Below are 27,044 nucleotides of genomic sequence, written 5' to 3' on the forward strand. Positions count from 1 at the left end.
ATAGACACATAGACCAATAGAACAGAATAGAGAACCCAGAAATGGACCCTCGGCTCTTTGGGCAACTAATCCTTGACAAAACAGGAAAAAAACATCCAGTGGAAAAAGGCAGTCTCTTCAATAAATGGTGCTGGGAAAATTGGACAGCTACATGCAAGAGAATGAAATTTGACCACTCTCTCACACCATACACAAAGATAAACTCCAGATGGATGAAAGACCTCGATGTGAGACAGAAATCCATCAAAATCCTAGAGGAGAAAGTAGGCAGCAACCTCTGTGACATCAGCTACAGGAACTTTTTCATTACACATCTCCCAAAGCAAGAGAAACAAAAGAAAAAATGAACTTGTGGGACTTCATCAAAATAAAAAGCTTCTGCACAGCCTAGCAAACAGTCAAAAAAACTAAGAGGCAGCCCACGGAATGGGAGAAGATATTTGCAAGACACTACAGATAAAAGACTGGTATCCAAGATCCACAAAGAATTTGTCAAACTCAATACATAAGAAATAAATAAACAATCACAAAATGGGCAGAAGATATGAATAGACACTTTTCCAATGAAGTCAATACAAAGGACTAACAGACACATGAAAAAAATGTTCAAAATCATTATCCATCAGGGAAATTCAAATCAAAACCACACTGAGATACCACCTTATGCCAGTTAGAATGGCAAAAATTGACAAGGGAGGAAACAACAATTGTGGAGAGGATGTGAAGAGAGGGATCCCTCTTACATTGTTGGTGGGAATGCAAATTGGTACAGCCACTCTGGAAAACAGTGTGGAGGTCCCTTAAAAAGTTAAAAATTGAGCTACCCTATAATCCAGCAATTGCACTACTAGGGATTTATCCCAAAGATACAGATGTAATGAAGAGAAGGGCCTTATGCACCCCAATGTTCATAGCAGCATTGTCCACAATAGCTAAATTGTGGAAGGAGGCAAGATGCCCTTCAACAGATGACTGGATTCAAAAAATGTGGTCTATATACACAATGGAATATTACTCAGCCATCAAAAGGAACGATTTCTCAACATTAGCTGCAACATTGACGGGACTGGAGGAGATAATGCTGCGCAAAATAAGTCAAGCAGAGAAGGACAATTATCATATGGTTTCACTCATTTATGGAATATAAGAAGTAGGAAGATTGGTAGGAGAAGAAAGGGAAGAAGAACGGGGGGGGTTAATCAGAAGGGGGAATGAACCATGAGAAACTANCGGGGGGGGTAATCAGAAGGGGGAATGAACCATGAGAAACTATGGACTCTGGGAAACAAACTGAGGGCTTCAGAGGGCAGCTGGGTGGGGGAATGGGAAAGGCTGGTGATGGGTATTAAGGAGGGCACGTATTGCATGGTTCACTGGGTGTTATATGCAAGTAATGAATCATGGAACTTTACAACAAAAACTAGGGATGTGCTCTATGGTGACTAACATAATATAATTAAAAAAATAAAAAGTAAAAAAAATAAAATTTAGATTATGTGGTCAATTGGGTGGCTCAGTCAGTTAAATGCCTGAGTCCTGAATTCAGCTCAGGTCATGATTTCAGGGTCATGGGATGGAGCCCCACATAGGGCTTTGCACTCAGTACGGAGTCAGCTTGCTCCTCTCCCTCTGCACCCCCACCTCTGCATGCTCTTTCCCTCTCTTTCTTTCTCAAATAAATAAATTTTTTTAAAAAATAAAATAAATTAAATTAAAAAAAAAGAATTAATAGGACCTCAGCTGTCAGCCCAGTTCAGGGGGGCTCAGTGGAGTGTAGCTGTAGGCTGGAAGTCAGGAAGGGGGATACATGGTCTCACCTAGCCTCTGCCCCAAACCGATTTCACCCTGGAATCAGTGCTTGGTGTTTTTTCACATACTCCTTCTCAATCATTTGGAAATTTTACCTCTTCCTGTGTCCTGGGCTAATTGATATAATTACACGAAGGAGTATAGGGGCGCCTGGGTGGCACAGCGGTTAAGCGTTTGCCTTCAGCTCAGGGCGTGATCCCGGCGTTATGGGATCGAGCCCCACATCAGGCTCCTCCGCTGTGAGCCTGCTTCTTCCTCTCCCACTCCCCCTGCTTGTGTTCCCTCTCTCACTGGCTGTCTCTATCTCTGTCGAATAAATAAATAAAATCTTTAAAAAAAATTATACGAAGGAGTATAAATCAGTTTTAAAATTAAGGAGTTAAATCACAGGACAAGTCCCAGTTCAGCTACTGCATGAGTTGTGTGACTATGGGGGATAATGCTTTTTATTTTTTTATTTTTAATTTTATTTTTTTATTATAGTAATATTTTTTATTATATTATGTTAGTCACCATACAGTACATCCCTAGTTTTTGATGTAAAGTTCGATGATTCATTAGTTGTGTACAACAGCCAGTGCACCATGCAATACATGCCCTCCTTACTACCCATCACCAGCCTATCCCATTCTCCCACCCCCCTCCGAAGCCCTCAGTTTGTTTCTCAGAGTCCATAGTCTCTCATGCTTCATTCCCCCTTCTAATTACCCCCCTTTCTTTATCCCTTTCTTCTCCTACCGATCTTCCTAGTTCTTATGTTCCATAGATGAGAGAAACCATATGATAATTGCCTTTCTCTGCTTGACTTATTTCGCTTAGCATTATCTCCTCCAGTGCCATCCATGTTGCAGCAAATGTTGAGAACTCGTTCTTTTTGATAGCTGAGTAATATTCCATTGTATATATGGACCACATCTTTTTAATCCAGTCATCTGTTGAGCATCTCGGCTCCTTCCACAATTTAGCTAATATAGACAATGCTGCTATGAACATTGGGGTGCATATGGGGGTTAATGCTTTTTAATCTCCATTTTCTCAATTTCTAATGGGGATGGTGGACACATGCCACCCCAAAGCTGCTTCAGGGTAGTTGGGAAAAATGGGGTAATGTGTGAAGAGTTTAGTAGATGTTATGTTCTCTGGAGTTTATTAGACAGAATATTTGCTATATGAGAGAAAAAGTTATAAAACCATGCAGCTGCTTAACATAATAATGGTACCTCAAGAAAACATCATTTGTAGAACTCGAGCTTTCTAAAATTATACATAATTACTTTTACCTCCTTTGTTAGGTTGTATACCAAGCTGTACATCAGTGGAGTGCAATCGACTCTCAGAGTATAGTTTCCTTAAAGATAAAGAGAGGGTGGTTTTTTTATTTCATTTACTTTATTCTTTCAATCAAAGTTGAATCTTAACTATTTAGCCAGAAGGATCCTTTTAAAACCTAGATCCAGTAAAAACTCTCCAACTTATTACTCAATAAAAGCCATCACTCTCACCACAGTCCTCAGTTCCAGCCATGAAACAACCCTTGTCACCACTTCAAATCTTCACCTTCCACTCTGCCCAATCTGACTCCTACTCAGGCGCTTTGCATATACAGTTCCCTCAGCCTGGAACAGGTCTCTGCAATATGTCTGCATGACTTAAAACTCCCCCTCTAGTCTAAAGTCATGTTTTCTGAGAGTTTTCTTCTGAACACCCTACCTAGAGGACACCATCTCTTCCCTTTATCCTAGCCACTCTTTATCTTTTAACCTTGGCTTATTTTTCTCATTGGTTATCTCTCAAACATGTTAAATATTTGCCTTTTTATTTTCTATCCTCCCACCAGACTAGAAGTTCCATGGGAGCAGGTATTCTCTTTTACTTGTTGCCCTATCCTCAGGGCTTAGCACAGTCCTGGCCTTTAGCATTTACCCAATAAATATTTGTTGTAAAAATGCATTTATGGGGGCAGCTAGATGGCTCAGTCAGTTAAGTATCTGACTTGATTTCGGCTCAGGTCATGGTCTCAGGATCCTGGAATCCAGCCCTGCATTAGGTTCCATGCTCAGCTTGGAGTCTGCTTGAGATTCTCTCTCTCCCTCTCCCTCTCCCTCTCCCTCTGCCCCTCACCCCCTGCCCCTCACCCCACATGTATGTGTGCACATGCACACACTATTAAAATAAATAAAATCTTCTAAAAAATGCATTTACAAGGCAGATGTTCTCCAGTTAGTCCTGAATAGAGAGCAGAGATGGCATTCCCATTCCTCAGGATTCTGTCTGATGAGTTTGAGAATCATGTGAACAAGCCAGGAAAGGTGCCTTCAAGAAGTTGTGGGAGCACAGGGAGGGGATGCTAAAGCAGGATGGTGGCCTGGGGAAGGGGAAGTTAAGACAACTGCATCAAAGAATAGCCTATACAAATGCCCAGAAATATAAAAGTACATGATGTACTCAGAGAATGGCCAGCAACTCTTATTTCAAAGCTTCAGTTTCATGTCTGGGAACAGCAAAAGTTGAGGCTTTAACAATAAGTAGACACCCCAGCAGAATTGTTCATGGAACTTGAAAGGCCGGTTCTAAAATTCAACTGGAAGAATAAGTATGTACAAGTTTTAGCCACTGCCATTTTAAAAAGTGATAAAGAGCTACTGGAGTGCAAACCAGAGAGTCAGAGAAGTAGTCTGGCAGCATGTATTACCACGTAACGCACATGTATCATGACCAAGCCATGTAGCCCTCCACTCTCTGCTTGTATAGAAAAAGGCAAGGCAGGCAAATAAACAAGATATTTACTGAAACAAATTGAAGCAATCTGTGACCATCCACTGGAGAGTTAAGACATAAATTGCTCTGTCAAAGGCACTATAGAAGTTTTGTTTTCAAGTGATAGATCTACATATACTGACATGGAAAGTTTTCCATAAATTCTGTTGAATGGAGAAGGAGAAGATGCAGAACCAGCCATGTAACATGTAACATGTAATATGTAACATGTAATATGTAATGAAAACCTGTATAAGGTAGTGAGGAGCAACACAATATAGTGGTTCAAAGGATAAAGTTGACTAGCTAGATTTGTCTCAGCTCAATCCTTTACTAGCTGTATGACCTTGGAAAATTACTTAATCTCTCTGAATTGGTGGTTTCCTCTTCTATATAAGGGAGACGGAAGTACCTCCCTTACAGGATGATTGGATTAAATAAATGTTTACATGTAAAGCACTTAAGACAGCACCTTCAACACCACTGATGGTTTGTGGAGCTAAATTCTATAGGTGAATGTCAGTGTGACAGAAACATCCCAAATTGAGGACAGTAGCACCTTTGGAGAGAGGGCTGAGTTTGAGAGTGGTATTATTTTTGCTTTATTTATAAATTTTGCATTTTACCATGAGAAAGCCAATGTATCACTTACTGTGTTATTTTAAAAACAAGTATTTAACAAAATTTTAAATATAAAACAAAGTAAGAAAAGTGGCCTAGTCATTGAGTAACATGGTGTCATGGGCTCTTAATCTTGAAAATGATGGGGAGACAATGCAGCATTTTAAGGCAGGGAGTGACATCATCAGCAAATTCCAATGATTTAAAACCATTAAAAATCAAATCTTACAAACAAAACTAACAATAAAGACAACACTATTCTACTTTTGAAAGACACATGTAAGTACTTACTCTGTATACCAAAGGTGTTTCATCCGATTATGTGTTTCAAAGTTAAGGTAATAGTTCCAAAGCTAATATTTTTGAACTTTCATTCTGTGAGAGGGACAGGTCTGGGAGTTTTGTAAATATTAACCGCTATGGCCTGACAAGAGACTTGGAGATACGTGCTACGGGTAACTCTATTTTTTTAAGTGTTTTTCTTCTTTTTTAAAAGATTTTATTTATTTATTTATTTATTTATTTATTTATTTATTTATTTATTTATTTTTAAGAGAGAGAGAGACCGAGAAAGAGAGAAAGAACAAGCAGGGGGAGAGGGAGAGGGAGAAGCAGACTTCCCACTGAGCAGGGAGACCAAGTGGGACTTGATACCAGGAACCCAGGATCATGACCTGAGCTGAAGGCAGACGCTTAACCGAGGCAGCCTGGTAACTCTTATTTGAGGTGAGAAAACTGAGACACTGAAAGTGAGTCACAACCTGAGGTCACACAACTAAGAAGTGGCAGTGCCCCGAGAAAGGCCAGGCTCTTCACCAGGAACATCAGAGGAGGAGGGCAGCATGGCTGACATGCAGCGCAGGGGCTACCTTCTGGGACGATGTAACTCAGACAGGTGCATGAAGAAGAAATGTACATGTTAACTTGCCTCCAGCAAAATGCACTGTCTCAATTACTGCTGATATGAAAGTTTACTCCTACACTAAAAGGAAAATTCTGAAAGACCTCCCTGCATTCATTGACTCATTCATTTGCTGCACCTGTACAACACATGTTTCTTTAGTAAGGAAGCCACGAGTTATCAAGATCCTGTCTGCTCCTGGCTGAAGAATACAGCCTAGTAACAGAAGTAGTTTGTAAAGCAAATAGTTGTTTAGCCGTGGCAGCGATGAGTGCTAAAGACAGGGCTTCCCTGAAAAAGCAACAGTTCAGGGGAGGCTGTAAGGATAAGAATTAAACAGGTAGAGTGTGTTGAACAGCCATCTGAGTACTGGAAACAGCAGCTGCACTGGCCGGGAAGGTGCATGTGGTCAAAAACAGAAAGATGAATGGGTGTGGAGGGTAGTGGCAATGGACTGCTTGATCTTGGAAATAGATCTGACAAAGCCCTTTTGTTCAAATCTCTGCTTATCAAAAGCAAATCTGTTCTTAAAGGCCAGTCTCAAATGTCATTTCTCAAGCCTTTCCCGAACTTATTATTATTCTCTCCTTTGAACTTCCAGACCAGTCTGATTATAGCTTTTTTAAAAAATATAGTAATATGATTTTTTAAAAGATTTCACTTATTTGAGAGAGAGAGAGACCTGAGCCAAAGGCAGACACTGAGCTGAAGGCAGACGTTTAACCGACTGAGTCACCCAGGCACCCATATGGCCTTTTCATAGTACCTGCATATATTAAAATCCTGGACTAATTTATCATTTGTATTGAGGAACAAAGTCCTGAGTGCAAGACTGTTCTTTACTAACCTCTGATTCCTTTGAAATACTGGAAAGTACATTACATAGAGAAGTGCTCTATAACTATTTGGTGAATTGGGAAAAAAATTAAGAAAAAAATATACGTGGAGATCAGTATTTTTTCCAAAATCTATATGCGTGATACGATAAAACTAGGATTACATTTAAATTATACTTTTTTGCTACCCCATTCTAAAACCATAGAAATCTTTAGTTCTTTGATTTACTTATTCATTTAACTAGAAATCTTTAGTTCTATGATTAATTTATCCATTTAACAGGTATTTACGATCCCTAACACGGACAAGGTAATTTGCCAGATGAAGCAAATCAGAAAGGATTGTTCTCCCAAATTAGCACTCTTGCGCTCACAGCTGCTGTGAGGCAAGGGCACAGCTGGAACCACAGCAGCAGAGTCCCTAACCACATTACTGGATTTGCCCTCCTTACTGGAGCATCATTTATGAACTAAGTGGCTGCTACTACCAAGATCACATCTTTTGTTATGAGACCAAGTCATTTACCTTCTATAGAAGAATCAGCATTAACATAGGCCACACCACGCTCTTGAAGGAGTCTGGAATTCTCCTATAATAAAAAAGAAAGAAAACCATAAACATATACCATAACTGCCCCCTAAAACAATGTACATCTACATGTACTGTGTACAGTTATCTGAAGTAAGCTGACCACAAAACTGATATATAACATTCTCAAACAGAGTTTGTTTGAAAGAATTCCAATAAAGATTATTCTAAGAAATAACAAGCAAACATTTTTAAGATTAAAATTTAAGACGAACCTGCTCATATTCTCAATGTGGTAAATAGAAAAGGAGTTGATTCCTTAACCATGCCATGGTTTACCCTTTAAGAAATTCTCTTAGCAAACATGAATGACTTAAGAAAGAAACCTCTCTCTCTCTCTCTCTCTCTCTCTCTAAGTAGGCTTCCAGACCAGCGTGGAGCCCAACGGGGCTTAAACTCATTCATGACCCTGAGATCAAGACGTGATCTGAGCTCAAGAGTGGACGCCTAACCAACTGACCCACCCAGGCGCCAAGAATCCTGTCTGATTCTCAGGGAATGAATAATTTCAAATTTATGGGTTAAAAATATGTGAAGTTTCCATACTATACGCAGAAGCATGAAATTCTTCTGTAGGATGGCGCCACCTACTGGTCAAGACTGATCATTGCACAATAGTAAAATGTTGACAAAAAAGTGTAGCAGAGTTGTTTTGTTTTGTTTGTTTTTTAAGCTATTCAGTGGATTTTGAATCTCCAAAACATGTAATTTCCTAAGCGTCCCAACAGTAAGAAAGGAAGTGGAAAAAACTTGCAACTCTAGGTGGTGAAAATAATCTGAAAGGGACAACCTCAAAATATTTAGGCTCTTTCTGATGCCACCATAAATCCTTCCTGTCTTCAGGAGCACTACTTTTTTTCCCACCCAAAGAAAATGGAAGTTTACATGGCTTCTCCTACTTCCTAAAGTATATAATAGAAGCTAAATAAGTTTTACAGCATGCCTGGAAGTTGAGATAAACGTTAACTCTGCATATATTTACAGCTATTCCATTCCACAAAGCCAACAATATATGTAAGTTCAAATATATGCAATTTAAATTTTAAATCCAGTATAGTTAACATACATTGTTATATTAGTTTCAGGTGTACACTACAGTGATTCAACAATTCTATACATTACCCAGTGTTCATCATGATAAGTGTACTCTTAATCCCCTTCACCTATTTCACCCATTCCCCCACCCACCTCCCCTCTGGTAACCATCAGTTTGTTCTCTATACTTAAGAGCCTGTTTCTTGGTTTGTCTCTTTCCTTCCCCCGCCCATTCATTGTTTCTTAAATTCAACATATGGTATTTGTCTTTCTCTGACTTATTTTGCTTAGCATTATATTCTCTAGGTCCATCCATGTTATTGCAAATGACAAAATATCATTATTTTTATGGCTGAATAATATTCCTTTATATATAGATAGATAGATATAGATATCAATATCTTCTTTATCAATTCATCTATTGATGGACACTTGGGTTGCTTCTATAACTTAGTTATTGTAAATAATTATTGTAAATAATGCAGCTATAAACATTGGGGTGCATATACCTTTTTGAATTAGTGTTTTTCATATTATTTGAGTAATTACTCAGTAATGGAATTACTGGATCATATAGTAATTCTATTTTTAGTTTTTTGAGGAACTTCCATACGGGTTTCCACAGTGGCTGTACCAGTTTGCATTCCCCCCAACAGTGCACAAGGTTCCTTTTTCTCCACATCTAACCAACATTTTTGTTTTTGATTTCAGACATTCTGGCAGGTGTGAGGTGATACCTCATTGTGGTTCTGATTTCCATTTCCCTGATGATGAGTGATGTTGAGCATTTTTTCATGTGTCCATTGGTCATCTGTATATCTTCTTGGGGAAATGTCTGTTCACGTTTTCTGCTCATTTTTTAATTGGATTGTTTTTTGTGTGTTGAACTGTTCAGTTCTTTATATATTTTGGATACTAACCCTTTATCAGATAAGTCGTTTGCAAATATCTTCTCCTATTCAGTAGGCTTTCAGTATTGTTCATTGTTTCCTTTGCTGTTCAGATTTTTATTTTGATATAATCTCAATAGTTTATTTTTGCTTTTGTTTCCCCTGCCTCAGGAGGCATATCTAGAAAAATGTTGCGATGGCCAATGTCAGAAAAAGTACTGCCTATACTCTCTTTTAGGATTTTTATGATTTCAGGTCTCATATTCAGGTCCTTAATCCATGTTGAGTTTATTTTTGTGTATGGTATAAGAAAGTGACCCAATTTCATTCTTTTGCATGTAGCTGTCCAGTGTTTCCAATACCATTTGTTGAAGAGACTCTTTTTCCCATTGCATCTTCTTTCCTGCATTGTCAAATTAATTGACCATATAATTGTGGTGTTTATTTCCGGGCACTCTATTCTATTCTATTGATATGTGTCTATTTTTGTGCCAATGCCATACTATAGCTTTGTAGTATAACTCGAAACCTGGAATAGTGATACCTCCCGTTTTTTTCTTTTTAAAGACTGCTTGGCCATCTGGGGCCATTGGAGGTCTCACACAAATTTTAGGATTGTTTGTTTTAGTTCTGTGAAAAATGCTGCTGGTATTTGGAAAGGAATTGCATTAAATCTGTAGATTGCTTTGGGTAGTATGGACATTTTAACAATATTTATTCTCCGATTCCATGAGGATGGGATGTCTTTCCATTTGTTTGTGTCATCTTCAGTTTCTTTAATCAATGTTTTAAGGTTTTCCAAGTGAAGGTCTTTCACCTCTGTGGTTAAGTTTATTCCTAGGATTTTATTATTTGTGGTACAACTGTAAATGGGATTGCTTTTCCTTAATTTCTCTTTCTGCTTCTTCATTATTAGTGCATAGAAATGCAATAGATTTCTGCCTACTGATTTTGTACTCTGCAACTTTACTGAATTCATGTATAAGTTCTAGTAGTTTTTTGGTGGAATTTAGGGTTTCCTATAGTATCATGTCACCTGCAAATAGTGAAAGTTTTTATTCCTCCTTACCAATGTATATGCCTTTTATTCCTTTCTCTTGTCTGATTGCTGTGTCTAGGACTTCCGGTTCTATGTTGAATAAAAGTGGTGAAAGTGGACATCCTTGCCTTGTTCCTGACCTTAGGGAAAAAGCTCTCAGTTTTTCACTACTGAGCATGATGTCAGCTCTGGGGTTTCATTTATGGTCTTTATTATGTTGAGGTATGTTCCCTCTAAACTACTTTGTTGAGGGTTTTCATCATGAATGGATGTAGTACTTTGTCAAAAGGTTTTTCTACGTCTATTGAAATGATTATATGGTTTTTATCCTTTCTCTCGCTAATGCGATGTATCACACTGGTTGACTTGCAAATATTGAACCACCCAGGATTAAATACCATTTAATTGTGGCGAATGACTTTTTTTTAATGTATCGTTGGATTCAGTTAGCTAATATTTTGTTGAGGATTTTTCCATCTATGTTCATCAGAGGTATTGGCTTGTAGTTCTCTTTTTATGTAGTGTTTTTATCTGGTCTTGGTATCAGGGTAATGTTGGTCTCATAGAATAAATTTGGAAGCTTTCTTTCCTCTTCTATTTTTTGGGTTAGTTTGAAAAGAATAGGTATTAAACTCTTTTTAAAATTTTTGGTAGAGTTCACCTGTGAAGCCACCTGGTCCTGGACTTTTGTTTGTTGGGAATTTTTTGATTACTGATTCACTTTCATTGCTAGTAATTGGTCTATTCAAATTTTTTTATTTCTTCCTGATTCAGTTTTGGTAAATTACATGTTTCTTTTTTTATTATTATTAAGTTCAGTTAGTCACTATTATTAGTTTTTGATGTAGTGTTCAATGATTCATTAGTTGCGTATAACACCCAGGGCTCATCACAACATGTGCCCTCCTTAATACCCACCACCTTGCTACCCTCTCACCCCGATCCCCTTCCCCTCTGAAACCATGAGAGACTATGGACCCCAGAAAATTATATGTTTCTAAGAATTTATCCATTTCTTCTAGGTTGTCCAGTTTTGGGGCACATATAATTTTTCACAATATTCTCCTATAATCCGTATTTCTGTGGTGTTGGTTGCTATTTCTTCTTTCATTTCTGACTTTGTTTATTTGAGTCTTCTCTTTTTTTTTGATGAGTTTAGCTAAAGGTTTATCAATTCTGTTGATCTTTTCAAAGAACCAGCTCCTGGTTTCATTGATCTATTTTTTTTGTTTGTTTTAGTTTCTATTTCATTTATTTCTGCTCTAATCTTTATAGTGACTTCCTTCTACTGATTTGAGGTTTTGTTTGTTCTTTTTCTAGTTTCTTTCGATGTAAGTTTAGGTTGTGTATCTGAGATTTTTCTTGCTTCCTGAAGTAGGCTTGTATTGCTATAAACTTCCCTTTTAGAACAGCTTTTGCTGCATCCAAAAGATTTTGGACCATTGTGTTTTCAATCTCATTTGTTTCCATGTATTTTTCGATTTTCTCTTTCATTTCTTGGTTGACCCATTCATTATTTAGTAGCGTGTTATTTAACCTCTATGTATTTGTGTTCTTTTCAGATTTTTTTTTTTTTTTTTGTGGTTGACTTGTAGTTTCATAGTGTTGTGGTCAGAAAAGATGCATGGTATGACTTCAATCTTTTTTAATTTGTTGAGGCTTATTTTGTGGCCTAACATATGATCATTCTGGAGAATGTTCCATGTACACTTGGAAAGAATGTGTATTCTGCTGTTTTAGGATGGAATGTTTTGAATATATCTGTTAGATCCATCTGGTCCAAAGTGTCATTCAAAGCCACTAATTCCTTGTTGATTTTCTGTTTGGATAATCTATCCATTGATGTAAATGGGGTGTCAAAGTCCCCTACTATTATTGTATTACTATCAATTAGTTCCTTTATGTTTGTTGTTAACTGCTTTATGTATTTGGATGCTCCCATGTCAGGTGCATAAATATTTAAAATTGTTATATCTTCTTGTTAGATTGTTTCTTTTACGATTATATAGTGTCCTTTCTTGTCTCTTGTTGCAGTCTTTGTTTTAAAGTCTATTTTGTCCAATATAAGTATTGCTACCCCAGATATCTTTTCACAGCCATTTGCATAAATGCTTCTCCATCCCTTCACTTTCAGCCTGCATGTGTCTCTAAGTCTAAAATGAGTCTCTTGTAGGCAGCATGTAGATGGGTCTTGCTTTTTTTTATCCATTCTGTCTCTTTGTCTTTTGATAGGAATGTTTAGTCCATTTAAATTCAAAGTAATTATTGATAGGGATATACCTATTGCCATTCTGTTGCTCATTTTATGGTTGTTTTTGTAGTTCCTCTCTGTTCCTTTCTTCTTTGGCTCTTTTCTCTCATGGTTAGTTGGCTTTCTCTAGTGATATACTTGGATTCCTGTCTTTATTTTTTGCATATCCATTACTAGTTTCTGATCTGTGGTTACCATTTGGTTTGTGTATAACATCTTCTGTGTAAAGATAAAATTACTCCTTAAGGGGCCTATCAAATATTCTGCAGTAAGACTTCCTGTCTCATTTTTACCATGACTTAATTCAGAGTCAGTCATATAAGGAACATAAATGTGAAAAGTATACCTTACTGTACAGGCTCAAGGGAGGATTTAAATGTGGATAGCTTTAGGAGCTAATTTGGAAATGGCAATAGAAATGTAATATCTTATTTTGATGTTTGGTTTCTAGTGAATTTACTTATTTACTATCACACTCTCAGAAAATGAAGATAAATCATTTTGACAATTGACATTAAGTGGCTTCAAAAGTTCAAACAAAACAGTTCTTCAATACAAAGAATTGTTATTTTTAAGCAAGGATGTGTTGTTTCAGATTTTAGAAAAAAGTCTGAATATATCCTCACTGAATTCACTTGTTATTTTTACATCTTTGAGAATTAAGTATTAACTGCTTTGCTATTACGAAAATTTATATTGTAGCAAATTATCAACTAACCTCTGCCCACTCAGTAGAACCAAGAAGACCAAATTCTTCTGCATCCCAGCTTGCAAACAAAATTGTTCTTCTAGGTCTCCATCCTAAAATATATGTGAATACATATCAATGCTGGGAAAATGCATAATATATCCAAACCATTGTAAAACTCCACAGAAAAACAACCCTAAAACTTCATTGGTTGTTTAGGAAAGGTGAACTCTGGTGAGAATCTTTACTTATATAATTTCCTTTCGTGAGATTTTAAAGCTGATTTGTCAATACAAAAGAGCACATTTGCACTGAAAAGGGGGAAAACGCAGACATAGCACAAATTCTGTGCAGTCATAATATTCTAACTGATATATAATGATTAGATACACACAGGCAGCCATCTGGCTCTGCAGCTGCCTAGAGAGAAAGAAGAAAGTGTTAGATGTGGTCTGTGTTCTGAGAGCAGATAGAACTGAGAGAAAATTCCTTACAACTCTTCCACGTTCTGGCATCACACAAACAATTGTTCAATGTCAGCTGGTTGTGTGATTTCACTCCATTCTCTGCCAGAATTTGTCAACAGACGCTCAGTTAGCAGTACTGATGTCTGTGGCTGCTACAATAATTGAGGATCACTCAACAAGGAGGTGATGTGGCTGGGAGTTATAAACACTAACCTTGGAGTTAAAGAAAGATCTTATTTCAATTCCCAGTTCTTTCACTTACTAGCAGTAGGACTGAGGGGAAGTTACACAAGCTTTCTCGGTTTCCCTTTCATCTGTATCCCAGGAGTAGCAAGGTAAAGATGAAGATATTACTCGATTTGGGGGAAGAGTGAATGGAATCATGTTTACAAATATAGCACTTCATGCATGCTCCAAAAACTTGTCATTATTTCAGTAAATAGCTCATTTGTGCTTCTTAAGAATGTGTATCCCTACAGCTGAGTCCAGTGTTTTATTTTTGTCAAGTTTGTTCATGATATTATTCAAATTTCCTATGAATTGTTATTCCTTAACATTGCATTCTTTTGGCATGCTATCATTGTCACTGTGATGTTCTGTATTCATCATAGGGAGTCTTATTGCAAAATCATGGCATTGTTTTACACTGCTGTTAAACACTAGCTAATTCATGAGCTATGTAGATTCAAGCCTTCATAATTCTGTGTCCTTAAAATATAAGATGGCTGTGCAGAAAAAAGAATATAGCTCTTTACCATTTTGTTTTAAAGAGAGACGTGGCTTTGTGGACTGGTAGCCAGAAATTTGAGTTGAAACCCATGATTCTCTGACTCTGCCACACACCAGCTACACAACTCACTAGCTATACAAATGGATTCTATAAACCTTGTTTAGCTTATTGGTGATGTGAGAACAGAAATAACTAAACTTCTCCCTGGTTGCTAGGAGTTCAAAACAGAGAACACATGAAAACACTGGTTCTCTGAGGAAACGAGTACCATGCACACTTAACATATTTTTGCCATTGTTTTTACTGCTGCTAAAAAACCATAGATCACATTTCCAGCCCCAAACCCTCATTTGCAGGGTCAGTACACAGAGCAGATTTTCTGCTCTCAAGGTGTAATATGTTTTTAAAAGTAGCTGTTTGAAATCAATCTTATCTTTGTTTTCATAGGAAGATTCTAAAACAATTAAAGCGCTGGTGCTAGGAGAAGAAACCTAAATCTTGAGAGGGCAAACCAAGGCTGGGGGTGTGGGAATACAAACATCAAAGATTCGAGAAATCCTATTAGGCAGCGAGACCAGTAGTTTTCTGAGAAAGGTTCCATCTCCTTACTTGGGACACTTGACCTGACGTATGAGGTTAGAAGGGTGCAAGGACAGTTCTCTGATCAGTACAATTTGGCTTATGACCTGTTTTGGTTTGTCCTCTCCTGTGAAGAAACCCACCTCCACCTTCTTTGTTGTCAAGAGCAACACTTAACAGCAGAATTCCTTTATTTCAGATTATAATTTTATGAATATCAATAATGTAAACATTCTATAAATAAGCAAAAATAAATAAACAATATAATTAACTAACCCAGATGAGTAATATAGCCACTAGTTATTGAAAGCTGTTCTATGCTGATAGGTATTACTAAGTACTTGATGCTACTAAGATGGTATACTTTGCACACATCCTCTCAGTTGACCCTTCATACAATCCTGAGAAGGTGGTAATTTTACCCACTTTAGAGAAGACTACACTGAGATTCAGAGAGGCCGATCTTTTTACTTTCTGTTTATATTACCTTCTTTTTTCAGTGTTCCAAAACTCCTCACAATTTCATGAACAACAGCTGCTCCACTCTGAGGGTCAATGCCACCAAACACCCATGAGTCACGGTGACCTCCAAGAATGACATATCTGTCTAGAAAGCATCATTGCAAAATTACTTGTCATTCCAGGTCAACAGTGGAGCAAATTGCAAATGACTCAAGAGCATCTAAATACAGAGCACTCATGACTCAAAGAAAGATACCAAGGTTCCTGAAGACTTGCGTAAATATACTCTTTTGTTCTGATTTTGATGTATGAAGAAAATATGAATGTGATAAGCAAATATATACTTCAATGTATGATAGTAATCATAAGTATAGAAGTAATGATAAGTATAAAAGTATAGAAATTATTCTATGCACCTCCTTTTATAATTCTCTGATACTCCTCTCTTACCTACTTATCAATTTGCTTCCAGTATTTTCAGAGTAAGAGAACGCAGTGGCCACGTAGTAAGTTCTCCACTTCCTATTCCTTCTGCTCAATTTTCAAGGTACAGCTCAGCGATTTTTCCCCTCCATGACTCTTTCCTAGCTTCCAAATGGGAAGAAACTGCTCCCACAATCCAGCTCTTAGAGGAATCCTATCATATCTGACAAAGCAGTTACCACACTTGAATATATGGCTTCTTATCCATGGCTCATGTCTTCATTTTACCCCTCCATTCCTCATGCCTAATACAGAGCTGGCACAAAACAGGTACTTAGGAAGATTCAATGAATTGTCCATTACATATTATTTAATACTCACTGAAAGCATACCAATATTCTTTACCCCTGAAAGAAAGCATTGGCTGCTTCTAAGAAAAATATGTGATTTAACTGTATGCCTGTTGGAAACCAATATATAACCATAATTCCTAAGGAACTGAAACATAATGAATTAATCTGTAGGTCATCTGAAATTTTGTGGAAATCATGTGTCTATGTATCTCATTAACTTCAATGGAAAATAAAATTATGTAAAGGATTCATTAATTCAAAGTTACCTTAATTTTCTTTCTTTTTTATTTTTTAGAGAGTGAGTGCACATGAGCGGGGTTGAGGGGGTGGGGCAGAGGAAGAGGGAAAGAGAGAATCTTAAGCTGAGCATGGAGCCCGACTCGGGGCTTGATCTCATGACACTGAGATCAGGACCTGAGCCGAAGTCAAGAGCTGGATGCTTAACTGACTGAGCCACTTAGGCACCCCAAGGTTACCTTAATTTTCTAAGAGTGTTATCTTTTATATAGATGCTTGTAGCTATCACGAAGATATTTCCCCAGGCAAAATACGTGGTAAGCAAATCCAGAAAATCCTGAGAAAATACTTCAAAATGACTTCTCCCTGCCCTTCCTCCCTTGATCCTTTAATTGAAGCATGCACAGCTTAATATTAACTAACCTTTGGGCATCTAATCAACCTAACCCCACATTTCCTCTTCTTCACAACATGTATCACAATACAAAATTACCTCATATTTATGTATTCTGTGTTTATGTAAGTTCCATTAGGGCAAAGAATTGCTGTGGTCTGTTCACCCTATGTTCCCAGAGTTCAGAACAGTACCTGGCCCAGAAGAATTGGTCAATTGATATTTGCTGAGCAAATGATTAATTTACCTGGTTCTACTGCTCCTCTGAGAGTTCCAATCACATTGTATATTCTTGTCACTTCGTTGTTAGAATGGATGTGCATCTTGACTTTTCTAATGCAAAAATAAAGGATACATTCTGAAAATACTGGTTAAAGCTTTAAGACCCACAATTTTTTAACTCTTACATCATTCTAAAGATTTCTTTTTTTATTTTAATTTTTTTAATTTTATTATGTTAGTCAGCATACAGTACATCCCTGGTTTCGATGATTCATTAGTTGCGTATTACACCCAGTGCATCATGCGATACGTGCCCTCCTTATTACCCATCACCAGTCTATCCCATTCCCTCACCCCCCTCCCCTCTGAAGCCTTCAGTATGTTTCTCATAGTCCATAGTCTCTCATGCTTCATTTCTAAATGTACACATGCAAGGATTCCATTGTCCAGTTGTCCAATACGATTTAAATGTATCCCCTTCTACAACCTGTGGTTTTGTTTCCTGCTGGTACTAGATATATTTTACTTTTTCTGTTATCCTCAGTAATTGTTTTTTTTTTTTTTTTGGAAAAAAGGTTTCTTCCCCCCAAAGAGAGTTATAATAGAAATAATCTCTTAGCTGTGTAGAAAAGTTTCCAATAAAGCCAGGTCCAACATTGTAGGGCACTTGGAGATTTCCTTTCCAGCTGCTATCTGGCGGTGCTGCCCCACCCATTTTCCTGTTGAACGCAAAAAGTATTATTAGCTGAAGGAACACTTTGCAGCTAACAGTTAAAATGTCAGTGAGCTCCCTTTCTGGAGTGCCTGCTCATAATGACTTCTATGAGTCAGGGATATGCCATTTACCCCTTACTATGGCTCTTATGAGGTGGCATCTACTGTTACTCCCACTTCAAAGATGAGAGGCCTGAGGCTTAGAGAGACAGGTAACATGCTTGAGGTCATGCAGCTGGTAAGTGGTACAGCTGTGGGTCAAACATCTGGTAAGAATTTAGACTCTGCGTTCCCAGTTTCTAACAGAAAGCTAGTTTGCAAAAAGTGCTTTCCAGGGCACACACTGGGGGAAGAGTTCTGACATCAAACTCTGGGATTTTCTATTTTATTATTTCTCTCACTGATAAATATATCCCCAAATATGCATATGGTCATCTTTTACAAAGTCCTTTCACACACATCTATTAGGGAGTAAAGAAGAGCAAAGGAAAGGATTACACTTCAATTAACAGGCTCTAAAAGCTTCATTCTATCTTTTTTTTTTTAATTTAAAAAGGTAGAGGGGCACCTGGGTGGCTCAGTAGGTTAAGTGCCTCCAGCTCAGGTCATGATCTCAGGGTTCTGGGATCAAGCCCCACATCAGGCTCCCTGCTTAACGGGGAGCCTGCTTCTCCCTCTGCCTGTGCTGTCTGTCTGTCAAATAAATTAAAAAATAAAAATCTTTAAAAAATGTAAAAAGGTAGAAAGATTCAGGCAGATCCGCCAGCACATGCCACTAGCCCTGGTTATTTTTCAGCAGGTGGCTGAGAAAGATAATATGATAATGTGTATGGAATGAAAGGGTTCTTGTGGTTTTACTTCAACATATCTGGAAGGATGATGACTCCTTTAAGAGCACTGATTGACTTATTCTTGATTTAGGCATGGAAACCAAATGTGCCCTTGATAAACTGGAGCTAACAGAAGAATGTGGTTCAAGGGAAAATTAAGAGCATGGAAAAGATCAATCTATCTTTTATGACTTTTTCTGTCCTCACAGACCTCCGTACACCCTAGGCTTCGCAGTGGAGCATGCTCAGCAGCTCCCTTGTTTGTGCTGTGCCTACACACAGCAGCTGTTCCCTGCCTGCCTATTCGAGGAAATGTGAACAGTTCAACTTGACCTAGAATCTACTGCACACACAATACTAATCGATTAAATTATCTTCTCATAAAAAACTAATTACAAATAATATTCTGTTTTAAAATGCTCTGAGAGTAAATGCTTACTTTTTTCCCTATCTCACTCAGGAGTTTGGCTAATAAACACAAATTCAAGTAATATACTATAAAATTTATCTATTTATAATAAAACTTCACACAAAGAGCATCAACTAACATGAAGAGACATTTTACATTGGTAGAAAGCATAATCAGTCAAAACAGCAGTGCATTAAGTACGCAAAAATGTTGTAGAACATAAGTGAAGAAAGATATACCTATGCTTGATTATACATAAAATATTTCTATAATGAGATACTGTAAGTTAACAATACTAATTGCTTTTGGGGTGTAAATGGGTAAGATGGAAACCTTTTACTGTATACTCCTTTGAATTTTGAACTGTGTAAATGTTATTTCCTTTTCAAAATAAAAATATGAGAAACAAAAGAAGGTACGTTCATCAGGAAGAGTAACAGTCAATTGTGTATTATAACATAAGGAAGGTAATGAATAGTCCATATTCCCACAAAATAATAAAATATAAAGCCAAAATATATAGCCCCATATAGCCAAATATATAAAGCCCCACAAGGACAAGTAAACAGATGATTGGAACAGAATATAACAGCTGTATGTAAGAATCTGATGTATCAGTTTAGGAAATATCATACATCTATGGAGAATAGAAGTTTTAGTCAATAAATATTATTGATATAATTAAGGATATAAGTTTCTTTAGGTACTTACTTCACTTTATAAATAAAACATAAATTCCAAGAAAATTAAAAAGTTGAATATTAAACTTTCAGACCATAAAAACTTCAGGAAATAAAAGTAAGTGTTGAAAATGTCTCAGAAAAGATTTAATCAGATAAGGGATGCTCAACAAATATGTATAAAAAACATTCCATTTAAAAATCTATATCCTGTAGAAAATTAATTTTTATTTGTCCATTTGGCAAAGATTTATTGTCTACAATGTTCAAGACAATGTGTTCTACTCACTAAGGAACACAGATATGTACATGACACAGTGGTTCTACCAAAGAGTATAGTCAGAAGTTAATCAGAAGAAGGGGCGCCTGGGTGGCGCAGCGGTTAAGCGTCTGCCTTCGGCTCAGGGCGTGATCCCGGCGTTACCGGTTCGAGCCCCACATCAGGCTCCTCTGCTATGAGCCTGCTTCTTCCTCTCCCACTCCCCCTGCTTGTGTTCCCTGTCTCGCTAGCTGTCTATATCTCTGTCAAATAAATAAATAAAATCTTAAAAAAAAAAGAAGTTAATCAGAAGAAAATACATATAAAGCCAACTATAATATAAAACAAACCAAGACAAATGATAGAAAAAGTTTTAAGGAATATAGACAAAAGGAAACTTGATTTAGCTTGTGGGATCATGAACAAATTTCTAGAGGTTTTACTTGTTTGAATTTTAAAGGATGAGTTAAGATCTAGGCATGGGAAGATGACGTGAAGAGCATTCCAGGTACAAAATATGGTATAAAGAGTACAAGATGCAGAGAAGTATAGAGCAAGTGTAAGGCATGGTGATTGTTTTGGCTGTGGCATAAGATAACCAGGGTACCATGACAGAAGCTTGAAAAGGAGTAAAACTTTGCTTCTGGAAAAATGGAGATGTGCTTTACCCTATTCTTCCTGCTAAGTACAACTAAATTCTCTGGACCATAAGTATATAGAAAACAAACATTAGGCTCTGAAGGGTGGAGAGAAGAAAACAAACTAACTTGGGATCTCAGAGTACAAGAAAAGACACAGTGGTGAGTTCCTTCAGTTTCCTTTTTTGGCTTATCTCCCCAGACTTGGAGCTGAAGAAGCTAGCAAGCCAGAAATGTCCTGTTGCACATCTGGAACACTCTATCTGACCACAGATGAATACACGTTCTTCTCAAGTGCATATGGAACATATTACCAGGATAGACTATATATTAGGCTGTGAAATAAGTCTAAATAAATTTAAATGACTGAGATTATGCAACCCTTTAATTAATTATGTAATCTCTTTACTAATCCAACCACAAAAGAAATAATTTAGCAATCAATAACAGACAGGAATTTGGGAAATATGCAAATATATGGAAATCAAACAACTGACTCCTAAATACCCAATGGCTGAAAGAAAAAATCACAAGAGTAATTAGAAAATACTTGGTGATGAATGGAAATGAAGACACAATATATCAAAACTTATGGGATGCACCTAAAGCAGTGCTTGGAGAGAAATGTATAGCCATAAACATCTATATTTAAGAAGTAGAAAGACATCAAATCAATAAACTAGTCTTCCACCTTAAAAAACTGGACAATAAAGAACAAACAAAGCTTGTATCAAGCATAAGAAAGGAAATAATAAAGATTGTAACAAAGATAGAGTACAGAGAAAAAAAAACAGAGAAAATCCATGACACCAAAAGTTGATTCTTTGATAAGATCAACAAAATTGACAAATAGCATGATAGATGCTATTATTATTGCTGTCATTATTGTTGGTGTTGCTATCATACTCCTAGTTGTTACTCAGGGAGGCAAATGAAAACCATTTAATCACATTCCCTTCAGTATAGATGGGAATCCCTCCCACCCAAGTAAATGTGGTTTTGCTTTACTTTAACTTACACCTCAAATTTGAAATTCTCAGCGTTCTTGGGCCATTATATAATTTTATATCTCTCCTCATCTTCTCATACATTTAAGAAACTCTCATTTTATGATGTATCCAGCTTGTAAAACATCTTTTCCAATTAATACATAATGTTAAATGGCTAACCATTTGTGGGCATCTGAGAATTGACTGTCAGGGACAATGAGCATACTCCTAACCTAAGTGTGCAAAGGAAGTAAATAAACACAGTGAAAATCATAAACAAATTATATGTTCTTTGAAAAAAAATGTATAAGTTTAAATTCCAATCATGTAGAATGTTTCATTATATGTTAGAAAGTGTGGAAGATGAAATAGGAGAGGGGCCCAACTGGCTCAGTCAGTGGGGCGTGCGACTGTTGATCTTGGGATTGTGAGTCCGAGCCCCATTTTTAAAAAAACCTTTACATAATTGAGTTTATTCTCTCTTTATATCTCTGCATATCTATATATAGATATATCTATAGATTTCTAGATATCCAGATAAACCTGCCACTTCCACTTAGTAGTATAGCATATGTGTGTTTCCATATCATTAAATATTTTTGCATAACACATATAGTAATGGCTCCATGCACTATCATAGCCAGTGATTTATCTGACTACTTACCAATTATTGAAGATTTGTGTTATTTGTAGTTTTCCACTATTATAAGTACTTACAATCACTTACATCTTTTTAAATATCACAAATATTGAGACTTTATAAATATGTTTAGATAAACACATAGCCATGTTGCCCTCAAAAGTTGTGCCTGGATCTTGAATTCTAACCCATGTGGCAAAGCTAAGAGCTCAAAAGCAAAAGAGACCAACGTGCTATTCCTTAGTCTGCCCTTAAATGGGACAGATCCTTCCACTTCTCTGAATGTCAGCCTCCTCAACTGTAAAAGGAGGGCAATGCATTAGGTCATAAAAAGTCTTCTTATGGAGACTGGAATAAATGATTAAGAGTGCCTTCTTATTTGAGAAAAGGTACTACCTGGCCAGATGCTTCTTTCACAATTCTACTTACAGAGAAGTCACGCTCTCTCCTTCCTAAAGGAGACTGGACATGAAGGGACATGCAGATGGGAGAAAGCAGGGCAGGAAAGGGGAACGGGCTCCAATGTCAGAAAAGCAAAGGGGCAAGAGGAATAAAGAGAAAATAAAATGGAATTGCTCTCACACTGTGTTATTCCAGGTCACTCAAGTCGTGGACAATATGAGGATGAGATGAGTAAGAGATTTCTAAGGGGAAACGCCTATAAAAGAAATAGCAAGGTGGGGGGTAGGACAAAGCTGAAAAAGCCAACAGACTGCAATGCAGGTCTCATGTGGGGTGAAGGAGAAAGAGAAGGAAGAAAAGGGTGGTGGGTGGCGGCACCTAGTTGAGCAAGCCTGCTGTGGAATCCTGAGCTAAAGTCTCCCATGACAGAAGCCCTGCGCCGCCCAGTAATGGGCTTGTTTTAGTGACCCTGCTGCAACCAGTCACTGAGGGGAATGCCTGTGGGAAGCGTGGCCTTGACAAACACAGGGTGACAGACTTCAAAGCACAGTAGCTAGTTCCATTGATCAATCACGCCCCCTGCAGTTGAAGAACTGAAAGTCTTATTTTCATGATTCTCACACTGGATACCACTATGTAAAGGAAATTCCAGAATAGATCAACTATTCTTTAAAATGGTGATAAAATTGTAGGTTCTACCATTTAAGAGAATTTCCATATTTCTCAATATTGAAGAAATATTCAGGTGTTGAATACTGCCGATAGTTGAAGACTGCCAATAAAGAGCAATATCCAAACAGCGATCTGTTTGTTTCTCACAAACTTACTCCAGGAGCTTCTGTGCATCATAGTATCCAACTGGATGAACAGGAATGCTCGGAAGACCAACAGCATCTGTGATTCCACGTCTATAAGCATATTCTGAAAAAAAGTGGAACACACATTAGTAAAAATTCAGTCCCTTTCAAAAGTTTTTCTGTAAATCATCTTAAACACATTATTATATTGCATCTACTAGAACTGTCACACTAAAAAGACAACTTCAAATGTTAGTATGTGGAACAACTGAAACTCTCCCACATCCCTTCCAAGAGTGTAAAAATACACAGTCACTTAAGATAACTCTTTTGAAAATAAGGTTATACGGAATTGTGCACGAGGACACAGCAATTACTTTCCTAGGTATTTCCCCAAGGAAGAGGAAAATATATGTGCACAAAAGGCCTGTAAAAATTGTTCATAGCAGCTGCATTCGGGCAGCCAAACACAGGACACAGTGCAGATGTCTGTCAACAGCAGCAGGAATAAATGATCTAGTGCAGCACGTATGCTAAAATAGGAATGATACAGAGAAGATTAGCTTGGCCCCTGTGCAAGGATGACATGCAAATTTGTGAAGTGTTCTGTTTAAAAAAACAAAACAAAACAACAATCTGTAGTATAGTCACACAGAATTCTTCTCAGCAATTAAAAGGACCAAATGATTAATACACACAATAACATGGATAAATCTCAAATCATCATACTGAATAAAAGCAGCAAGGTACAAAAGAATAGATACTGAGGGGACCTGGGTGGCTCAGTTGGTTAAGTGTCTGTCTTGGGCTCAGGTCGTGATGTCAGCGTCCTGGGATCGAGCCCCATGTGAGGGCTCCCTGCTCAGTGGGAAGCCTACTTCTCCTTCTCCCTCTACCCTCCCTCTCATGCTCTCTCTCTCTCTCTCAAATAAATAATATCTTAAAAAGAGAGAGAGAATGTATGTTGATTCCATGTATATGAAGTTCAAAACTGATCAATAGTGAGAGATACCAGAAGGTGGCTGATCAGAAAAAGGAGGACAAGAGAACTTTCTGGAGTCATGAATATGTTCTGCATGTTATTTTGAGTGACACAGATAAATGAAATTTAAAAACTTTACTGAACTGAATTCCTAAGATCTGTGAATTTTATTATATGTAAACTCTACTTCCAAATAAAAACATATTGGCATTTCTTCAGATTTAAAAAATATGTTATTTTCCCATTTTTTCTCCAAATTTTAAATTATCTAATAAGAACTTCAGGTGATTGGAAAAGTGTATTCTTTTTATGGGTAAAATGACCTAATGATAGGTTATGTGGAATTTATTTTAAAAGTTTCCTAAGTGGCGGAGGAGCAGGGGACTCCTATTCAGCCGGTCCCCTGAGTCGAGTTGGATAGGACCAGACCAGCCTGAACATCCACGGAATCAGCCTGAGATGCAGGAAGATATATCTGGATCTCTACAAATGAACATCTCCAGCACTGAGTATTGAGGCACAAAGCGGGGAACCGTGAATCTGTGCACAGATATCGGGAGATAAAAGAAAGGCAGAGGAAGCCGCCGCATTCGGGTGCTGGGAAGCAGTAGCCACCTGCACGGGGGAGCGGGCAGACTCGCAACTTCAAGAGAGCAGACTGAGACCGTGAGCCAGGGAACGCGTGCCACCAGACTGAAAACTGGAGCTCTGGTGCGCTCACTGGAACCAGACTGAGACCAGGATCTCTGGGAGATCAGGGGGGTGGCTGATGGCTGGCGACTGGCGGTGTTAGAAACACAAAGGACAGAGACACGCTGGCCCTGGAAGTGAGGGCTGGGATGCTGGGTGTGGGGCACAAATCCTGGGATGCTGCAGGGTTGAGCAGCACCAGTAGAAACAGAGTTAAAGTGGCCAGAACATCAGTGGAGAACAGTCCACGATCCCTATCTTCTGAGACAGAGGCTGGGATTCGACCACTGCTGCTCTGACTCTCAGAAGAGGCACAGCAAACCACCAGGGAAAGCCGCTGGAGAACAAAAGCCTGGAAATACCGGCTCACAGTGTGCCCACCCCCATCCCCCCTCGCAGGGGACATGGAGACTCTACCCAAACAGGGTTGCCTGAGTATCAGTGCGGCAGGCCCCTCCCCCAGAAGGCAGGCTGAAAAATCAAGAAGCCCACATCCCTAAGATCCCTATAAAACAAGGGTGCACAGACTGGATCCCGGTCAATAATTTGGGCTCTGGACAACCCCACAACCTCTCCTCATCAGAATGAAGAGAAGGAAAAAAAATTCCCCCCCAGCAAAGAAAAGACAATGAGTCTGTGGCCTCTGCCACAGAACTAATGGATATGGATATAACCAAATTATCAGAAATGGAATTCAGAGTAACAATGGTCAAGATGATGTGTAGATTGAAAAAAGTATTAACAAAAATGTTAATGAGAATATAGAATCTCTAAGGGCGGAAATGAGAGCGAATCTGGCAGAAATTAAAAATTCTGTGAGCCAAAAGCAGTCAAAACTAGAGGCTCTGATGGCCAGGGTGAATGAGGCAGAAGAACGTATCAGTGAATTGGAGGATGGGTTAGAGGAAGAAAAAGCTAAAATAGAATCTGGATGCAAAAAATCCATGCTCATGAATGTAGGTTACAGGAAATTACTGACTCACTGAAACATTCCAATGTCAGAATCATCAGCATCCCCGAGGAGGTGGAGAAAAACAGAGGTCTAGAAGAGATATTAGAACAAATTGCAGCTGAAAACGTCCCTAATCTAGCAAGGGAAACAAACATTCATGTCCAAGAGGCAGAGAGGACCCCTCTGAAGCTCAACACGGCAAAGCTATACCACATCACGTCATAGTGAAAATCGCAATTATTAGATCCAAGGATACAGTACTGAAAGCGGCCAGCGCAAAGAAATTTCTACATACCAAGGAAAACGTATCAGAATTACGTCAGACATGTCTACACAGACCTGGAATGAAAGAAAGGGTTGGGGGGCCATTTTTACAGCTCTTTCAGAGAAAAACATGCAGCCAAGGATCCTTTATCCAGCAAGGCTGTCATTCAGAATTGATAGAGATAAAGACCTTCCAGAATTGCCTGTCATTGACCAATTTCATAATCACGAAAACAGCCCTACAGGAGATATTAAGGGGGGTTCTATAAAGGTAAAAAGGCCCCAAGAGTGATACAGAACAGAAAGTCACAATCGATAGAAACAAAGACTTTACTGGCAGCATGGCATCATTAAAATCATATCTCTCAATAATCAGTAACAATGTAAATGGCCTAAATGCTCCCATGAAACGCCACAGGGTTGCAGATTGGATAAAAAGACATGACCCATCCATTTGCTGTCTACAAGAGACTCATTTTGAACCTAAAGATACATTCAGACTGCAAGTAAAGGGA

General features: G+C 38.0%; 1 protein-coding gene and 1 pseudogene across 3 annotated transcripts in view; one reads left to right on the top strand and one right to left on the bottom strand.

Annotated features, from left to right (window-relative positions):
- Positions 1-27,044, bottom strand: part of LOC100472805 (glutamate carboxypeptidase 2) — a 79,532-nt gene that overhangs the window by 23,887 nt on the left and 28,601 nt on the right. For 2 of the 3 annotated variants that reach the window (XM_002927844.4, XM_019808573.2), the window contains 7 exons: positions 23,672-23,765; positions 17,904-18,002; positions 17,309-17,394; positions 15,680-15,799; positions 13,447-13,529; positions 7,451-7,514; positions 3,090-3,157 (listed from right to left, as the gene is read on the bottom strand). In XM_002927844.4, the coding sequence (XP_002927890.1) occupies positions 3,090-3,157; positions 7,451-7,514; positions 13,447-13,529; positions 15,680-15,799; positions 17,309-17,394; positions 17,904-18,002; positions 23,672-23,765 (614 nt within the window). The remainder of the gene's footprint in view (positions 1-3,089; positions 3,158-7,450; positions 7,515-13,446; positions 13,530-15,679; positions 15,800-17,308; positions 17,395-17,903; positions 18,003-23,671; positions 23,766-27,044) is intronic. The other variant, XM_019808572.2, reaches the window with a different exon arrangement.
- On the top strand, positions 24,161-24,257 carry LOC117803680 (annotated as a pseudogene).

The sequence above is a fragment of the Ailuropoda melanoleuca genome, chromosome 8, assembly GCF_002007445.2.
Source record: "Ailuropoda melanoleuca isolate Jingjing chromosome 8, ASM200744v2, whole genome shotgun sequence".
NCBI lineage: Eukaryota > Metazoa > Chordata > Mammalia > Carnivora > Ursidae > Ailuropoda > Ailuropoda melanoleuca.